This window comes from Setaria italica, chromosome VII, assembly GCF_000263155.2.
Source record: "Setaria italica strain Yugu1 chromosome VII, Setaria_italica_v2.0, whole genome shotgun sequence".
NCBI classification, from domain to species: domain Eukaryota; kingdom Viridiplantae; phylum Streptophyta; class Magnoliopsida; order Poales; family Poaceae; genus Setaria; species Setaria italica.
Genome location: NC_028456.1, coordinates 6,896,433 through 6,904,454, shown reverse-complemented (window position 1 = coordinate 6,904,454; position 8,022 = coordinate 6,896,433). Strand labels below are relative to the sequence as shown.

At 41.3% G+C, this 8,022-nt stretch overlaps 1 protein-coding gene and 1 long non-coding RNA gene across 4 annotated transcripts in view; one reads left to right on the top strand and one right to left on the bottom strand.

The window, feature by feature from the left end:
- Window positions 1-95: 95 nt before the first annotated feature.
- On the top strand, window positions 96-4,745 carry LOC105914853. 3 transcript variants are annotated; one of them, XR_001164588.2, is made up of 3 exons: window positions 101-457; window positions 535-2,000; window positions 2,182-4,745. It is a non-coding gene; the product is annotated as an uncharacterized LOC105914853 (long non-coding RNA). The 3 variants fall into 3 exon arrangements; XR_001164589.2 differs by having other exon boundaries at window positions 104-2,000; window positions 2,182-2,307; window positions 4,295-4,745; XR_001164587.2 differs by having other exon boundaries at window positions 96-2,000.
- A 970-nt stretch (window positions 4,746-5,715) lies between these two features.
- Window positions 5,716-8,022, bottom strand: part of LOC101765882 (INO80 complex subunit C) — a 5,837-nt gene continuing 3,530 nt past the window's right edge. Inside the window, exons 2-3 of the mRNA XM_004975045.2 lie at window positions 7,635-7,702; window positions 5,716-6,147 (exon numbers count right to left, since the gene is read on the bottom strand). Of these exons, the coding sequence (XP_004975102.1) occupies window positions 6,016-6,147; window positions 7,635-7,702 (200 nt within the window). The 3' untranslated portion in view covers window positions 5,716-6,015. The remainder of the gene's footprint in view (window positions 6,148-7,634; window positions 7,703-8,022) is intronic.

Sequence of the window (8,022 nt, the reverse complement as noted above, 5' to 3'; positions counted from 1 at the left end):
TGGCTGCACAGCAGCAGCCCAGCCCAGCCCAGCGCGTCAGCCACTCGCTGTGATGAACGCGGGCTGCAGCAGCAGCAGCACTGCAGCTGTGCAGCCAGCACTACCGAACAGGCCGATTATAGAATTACAGCCTTTTAGGCCCAAGACAGGCACGGGTGAGAGAGAATGAGGAGTGGATAAGAAGAGAGCGTTCTGCTCTCTGTTCCTAGCCGGCCATGGTCGAGCTCCTGGAGCTCAGCTCAGCGGCGCAGGAGCTAGTGGATGAGATAGGGACGTGGTGGAATCGGTCGTCTGGAAGATGGGGAGCTCGTCTGCGGTGGAAATCGGTGTACGGGAGTAGCTGGTTGGTGGCAGCGGCCCCGCCGCCCCCTCGCGATGCCATTGCTGAGCTCATCTCGGCACTCCACCGCCGCGCCCCGCGCGATGCTATCGGCCACGGCGCTGCTCTGAAGGCGAGGTAGGTGGCAGGGTAGTGAGTTGGGATGGCATTTTGGGGTGTGATTTCGGTGGATTTGATGGGCAATTTGGTATTAGTGCTTGCATGGATGGGGTGGAGCTGCGGGGAGCCGGTATTTTCAGCTCCGGCCGTCCAGTACAAATTGGCATGCGGCTTCGGATGGGCTTTGCACGCGAAGCCGGTTTTGACTTGTGCGTTTGGTAGGGCTCCTAGAGAAGCTGGTGCCGGAGCCATTCATGAAGCCCTGCCAAAGGCACCCTCAGTAAGACAGCTTTATAATCTAACATTTGAATTCCACATGGTGACAGACGATTGGGCTCCTTTTGGTGGTGGGATCTTCTGTTTATTCTCAATAATTTTAGGATGCTTGCTCCTTGCAAAGTGAAAATGGCGCTACTGCAAGATTCTGGCTTGATCCGTGTATTTTGGTGTTCTGAAATGGTCTTTTAGACAACTGTTTTCTTTTGGGAAAAAAAAAGCTTTTGGCACAGCAATTTCTATTGCAAACCAATGATCATCGGTTTTCTTGACCCCTATCCATTGAAGCTTCAGCTCAAAACTTACAAATCTGTAGAGTATTCTAGAAGCCTTCACTTTCTTTGAAGATGACAAAGATATTTGGTCCTATCTGTGGGGAAATCAAATCTTCTCCTCCAAACAATCTTACAACATGCTGGTGGGACCTTTCCATGGTTGATCCAGACTTTGCTTGGTTATGAAATCATGTTGCCACAGAAAGCACTAGCTCTTCTTCTGGCTTCTCTTTGAAGTTAGATTGAACATGTTACTTGCTTCGGCTGAAAAATGTCCTCTTGTATGACTGCACTGTATCTCCTGCACTTTATCTCAAGAAGGGTCCAAAGTTCATCTCTTCTTCCAATGCTCTTTCAGCAGTACTGTTGGTGTTTTCCTGGTTTCAGTTGGGACCTGTCTATATCCCTTTTTGACATATTGGCTGAGGATCGTTAACGCCTTGAAAAGCACTTCTTCAGAGAGGTTTTGATCCTTACATGCTGGTCAATCTTTTTAATGAATGATATTACTTTCAACAATGGGTCCTCGTCCCTTCCAATATTGGAAGAAGGGATTGAAGAATTAGTGTTGCTTATGCACACTGGGCTAGAACAATTGTAAAAGTCAAACACCGATATTGGCAAGAGTCACATTTCTAATGCTTAGTGTTAACAGAGGTCAACCAATGTACATGTATTTTTTTCCTTAATAGCAGATAAACACAGCTGGGGGCTCCCCTCATGTTTATGTTAGAAAAAGAATAAGCAGAGGGGTTTTCCAATTCTTTAATCTCTGTGGCATGTTAGAAAGTATAAGAAAAGAAACTGACAATGGAAGCTGATTATCACGTCTCTATTTTTATATTATTTTGGTAAATTGTCATGATTCCATTATGGTTGATGATTGCAAAATATGGATTGATGAGATAGAAAAACTGACTGACTATGGAAAAGAGGGAAGGAATTATAGAGCAAGGGTCCACAAATTGGCATGTCCAACAAGTCCATGCCACGCCAACGCAGGTTCATAGGTACATTACGCTATTTTCATATTTTGTGCACAAGATGATATTGTTGTGGCCCGGAGCATGCTATGGAACTCAACAAATTAGAAGTTCCACACATATTTGTATATAATCATACACTGCTTTTATATTTTACTTTCACATTTTTACTAGACTACTTGTTGACAGAAAAAGAATGAAATTTCAGGTAAAATATCTACTCCTACATTGTGAGATTCATACTATCAGAAGAAGGTTGCATGCTCACTCATCGAGCCAGAACTGCCAGGCCAGATCGAGTTCCATTAGTCCTACAGAGCAACAGCCCTTGCAGGTAATGGTAACTAGCAACTAGTCTGGTCGCTTTATCAGGAATGCTTTTTCTGGTGACCGTTGAGAGATGTTTTCTTGCTATAGGTTTCTCTTTTCTTTTTGTGAATGAATCTACATGATTACTTCTACCACCAGTGAGTTCATGCTGCGAGTGTTAGGAGAATATTTCCTCTCATTTATCTTGATTCCATCAATGTATTAAAATTTTAAAATAAACTGATTGCCAATAGATGTGTATATGGGCTTTACTTCTTTATTGCTATAAACTTTGGTCACTCTTTTAGGTTATCCATTAGCAGAATGTCGAATACACCTGTTTGAAATTCATTCCACAAGCCCCATTTATATTCAACTATTACTCTCTGCTTATGAATCAGTAAGGGTTTGTTGGCTACTACTCCTACCACCACACACACACACAAAAGGAAATTAAAAAAATCCTCCAGTCAATCTAGTGACACTACCTCCCTCAGCCAAAGTTGGGTTTACAGCAAGAGGCTGCTGATCCTTCTTTAAATCTTAAGAATAGCATCAGCTAACCAGCTTATACACTTTGACCTTTGTCTCGAGTTCTAAGAATGTTGCATTCTCTTTTCTTCGTGGTTCGTCTATTCAAATAGCCTTTATGTGTTTCCCTATCATGCTCTGTATAGACATCATTTGGAGTTTTAGGTTCTGCAGAGCCTTCAGTCTCCAATGAACAGTTCATGAAAGTACAAAATTGATAACTTATTCTTGGCAAAGTCGTTGACAAGCACATCTGGAGGCTATCTCCTTCAGGTGAATACACAGCAAGATCGGCCTATGATGCTTTATTCCAGGGAGCAATTCTCTTTAATCCATATGAACGCATTTGGAAATCTTGGGCCCCTCCCAAGTGTCGTTTCTTCATGTGGTTAGTAGCTCATAGGCGCTGCTGGACTGTGGACCGGCTGGCCAAACGTGGTCTCCCCCACCCAGAACATTGCCCCCTTTGTGATCAAAAAGAGGAGGATATCCAGCATCTCCTGGTTGGTCGTGTGTTTGCTAGGCAGTTCTGGTTCCAGTTCCTGCAACACGTTGGTCTAGCTGCCCTGGCCCCTCAACCTACTGATATCTCTTTTGAGGACTGGTGGGAGAAGGTTGAGCTGTTGGTTAATGGGGATATGAGGTAGGTCTTAACTCCCTTATCATCCTGGGGGGTTGGACCATTTGGAGGCACCACAATGATTGTGTATTCAATGGCGCTTCTCCTAGTATCGCTACAACACTGATTTTGGCAAGGGATGAAGCCCAGTTGTGGAGCATGGCAGGAACTAAGGGCCTCTCTCTGCTCACTGCCAGGGGAGTGGGTTAATCCCAGGTTTTTTTTTTGGTCAGGTCCTTCCTTTGCCTTTCAGGCAATCAGGATTTTTGGTCTGTGAGAGTGTAGGGGTGTGTGTGGGGTGTGTTGGTGTGTGTGTGTCTGTTTTGTGGGTGTTTGTGTGAGTCTATGTATGACTCTTCTTCTACTATTAATACAATGATACGAAGTTCTCCTGCATGTTCGAGAAAAATACAGTCCTATCAAAAAAATCTGGCGTCACTCAGAGTGCTGTGCCAAAAATTAAAGTGCCACTACCATTAGGGAATATAATAACATAATACAATCCAATCTCTACAGAACTGGCAAACTTGTTACAAATTGCAGATGGTTTATGAGCTTGTAGCCAATTTCTTCACCATATTCTTGCCATTCTCTGTAGGACAAGGAACAGCAATTTGGGGATACTCAGCCTGTCATTTGCTTTGCCATCAAAATAGCCTATGTAATTTTGATGCCGTTGCTACTATATGTTCCTTGCACACTAGAATTCGATCTCTTTACGTAAGCTTGATAGTGACCTTAAATGCAAGAGCCACATCGTGATCTCAACAATTTACCTTCATATTGTTTCCCAAAATTGCAGAATAAAAATTAATTCATATATTCATTTGAACGGTTACTTTGATGCTTTATTGCATTGCAGGTATAAGATTTTAATGGATCTCCCTCTGGACTCTTGAGCAATGAATTTCGACGTACTGGTTAATCTTTTCGTTTGCTGTTTCACCACATATCTGGGATTTCATGCCACGTTTCTTACAAATTTATTTGTGTATATGGATTCTGATTTGGACAAGGTAACCTCAAGTTCATTTAGGACCAGTACTTTGTATGCCAGGAGCAGACATGACACGATGGTCTGCAAATTCAGAATCGTCAAGCATTTTGATTTGCTTGTTCTAATAAATAAAGAGCTTTCGTTTAGTATGCAGAGCTGCTTCTGTAACCATGCATTCATGATTTTGACTTGTAAAGAATTCTGCTCCGGGCGGAATTTATACTGTAATGAAAATTACTTGAGACTTCCAGAAATGTTGGGAGGTTCACATTCTCCTATAGTTCTTTGCTCAAAACAACCAGATGTGCTCATGCAATTTTGTCATTGCATTCCATCACGCATGATGCTTAATCATAATACTGAGTTGAAGACTAGCAGAATCATTCATAAAATTAGGCTTATTAGCTGCAATGCTCATGTTATCGTCTTCATAGTTAAGTCCTGTACGGAATGGAATGAAGGGAATGCATACAAAAGGAGTGCACAAGATTTTGGAGGAATCGTGAAACGGTCCTAGGACCGGTTGGTCTCCAGAAGGTTAAGTAGCATTGGCCTCACTAAGAGGTCTGGGTTCGATCTCCTTTGTAAGCGGATTTTCAGGGGATTTCCTATGATGAACTTCGGCGGCCTAACACGTGCTGGAAACTGATGTTTGAGATCATCTCTTCCAAACAGGCACGTGAGTATGAGTGTAGGATGTAGACTTTACTTTGTGTAGGTGCGTGGGTGGGTGGGGGTCTATGTGTAAGTTCGGAGCTTCAGCAAGGTTATCTTTAAAAAAAGGATTTTGGAGGAATCATGGTGATCGTTCCGTGGGCCCTGGGTATTTGTCTTGACGAACTGACGATTATGCGCCCTTTGTGTTCACCGGGAGTCACAACATTATTATTACTTGCGATTATCCATTATCGGCTGTAGGCTGTAGTAATGTAGATTATCGGATGCATCATCAACTGCGAATCTGCGATTGCGTTTGCCTGGTGCATTTTCTGTGAGGTAAGTTAAGAGCCTAGAAAATCTTCCTGTGATGCTAATTGTTTGCCAAATGAAAGGTTTTGTTCTATAAGCGTACAACACGGTCTCAGCTGTTGTTAGAATCACAAAATGTAAATTGGATTAGAGGTGGTTAACATTGGAATCGTAGATCTTAACTACAAAATCATATAACCGCATATTTCATTGACTAGAATAGTAGAATCAGCCCCATTAATCCAGAGAGTAAAATGTAAAACCATATGATAGAGTTGAAGATTTTGATAACCATACCCCAGATTGTGGCACTGATATACTCAGCAAACAAATTAGGTATGAATTGAATATAGCACATTGATACCACGTTTGGATTGAAACGAACTCACCTACAGCAGACAAGAACACATTAAACATCAGTTCGCAAACTTCAGCATGCAAAATACACACAGAATGTCTCTAAGCACATAGGCAAACCCTGATATACGAGAGCCAGGAAGAAAGATCCGTTTAAAAGGATCAGGGTTCAGAAACAGCCTCCATACAGAATCAAAGTATTCAAGTGAGCGGTGGAACATGGTTAGGGCTACAAGACTGTTATCTGTGTTCAGGGATTGCTATCTCAGTATGACCGCTGCATTTCTCAAGGCCAGATACCTTTGAACGTATTCATTGGGAAGCATCCTGATCTGCTTGAACACCTCTGGATCAGCGTAGCGCAGCTTTGTCCTAGGATCCACATACGGTGCCTGCAATGGGAAATTCAGTTCACTTGCTGTTTGGCGGCCAAAAAGTAGAGGGAGAATGCAGCAGTAGGGATGTATAAGTTTGATAAAAAAAAAAAGCAACGTAAATAACTGTGTGTAGAGTCTTCTTTCTAGAATTCTGTTTCCTTTCATGTCAGTCATGCAGATACTAGAGCTGAGGCAAAAGCCAGGTCCAGTTTCATTAGGGATTCTTTCCTGCGGCCCAACCAGAACAGGCTAGGCCATTGCTCATTGGCTAGGACAGGACTGCTCAGCTTCAGCCAAATTGTTAACATAGGTCAGCTGAGGATGTCAATGCACAAACTGAAGGTTATACATGAAGTTTATACTAATAATATCACGGAACTGCGATGAAGTTTATACATGATGTCATCTGAGGATGTCCAATACACAGGTTATTAACATCATATGAGGCAAAATTTATACATTATGTCACTCTACCAGTACTGAATAGATGCCAAAAGAGTTGATAAAAAATTCCAGAAAAATGGACAAAATCCTTGCCATTAACCAAAGATAACTCAGAAATGATGTTGAATAAATTCTACAGCTGACTGCGAAATGTGAGAATTCAGATATCATACAAGCCAAATCAGATTGTCACTTTCAATTTGGAGAAATTAAATATCCACAAAATCTTGTTTCATAAGTGTTCCAACACAGACTAGCCACTTGTAGATACAGGTGACTCGTATGAAGTGACTGCCAGGAACCTACAATCGCCTAGTAGTTTCTAATCTAGCGCTACCAGCCACATAACAGTTTCGAGTCTTGCACAACAATGTATGGTTTTTAATTTAGCGCTACTAACCACCTAACAGTTTCTAGTCTAGCGTTACAATGTACCAAGGTTTTCTTTCTAATGGCTTCCACACACAAAAAAAGGAAAAAAAATGTACTGTGTAAAATGGTCCTAATCAGAAGTTTCAGGAGGGCGGAAATACACACTCAAAAGAGCATCATGACAGCTACATTCTCAAAAAACAATCTTCATCTTCACAGCTCCAACAGAAGAAAATGATACACATTTCCAAAAATGCGTGCAACGTTTGTTTAACATAAGTCCACCGTTCAAAAGGCAGTAAGGCACTATTATTGACTAGCACACTACTAACAGTCTTGTTTTTCTTAGCTCTAGCTTGTTATAAGTTACCCATTGGTCTTTCTTCTAACCCAGCTACCAGCTAATAGCACATACTCTAGAGAAAGATCAGCTTTTATGTCCTATAGACAAGTATTAAACAGGTCTTATACGGATAATACAATTACATATCAAGTCACGAGTTAGCACTGCAACAATATAGTAGTAATAAGGAAACACAGAATGACCATTATAGTAGTGTTAAGGAAACACATTGTCACCTTTATTTCTTCTTCCAATTTGACCTTTAGACACTGAATAAAACCATTTAGTGACCTTCTCAGATACCTAAGCCCAAAAGAAGGAACTAATATTGAATTAAACTTACCTCAAAACCTGTTATGTCACAGTATCTCTTTGGTGGGTAAATGGATGGGGGTGATTGAATATTCAGATCTGCATAAAACCAAATAGTGTCAACATACAATGTCTGTCTAAAACTAAGAAAACCATATATGCATCATATTCAAGATACCATGTTCACAATGTAACATCTTAATTTCAAGCCATGTTTTTATTTTTCCAATAATCCAGCTTGAATGTTTTGACTGATAAGAATCGTACACAGGACTACCTTAGATCATATTCTTCTGATTGTCTTTCAGTACATGATACAGTATCTAAAAAAATATACAAATGGCAAGAATAAAAACCTGATTTTCTAGTGGCATAATCTTTTATCAAACATAAATTCTCAGTTTGCTGGCTCCCCCCCC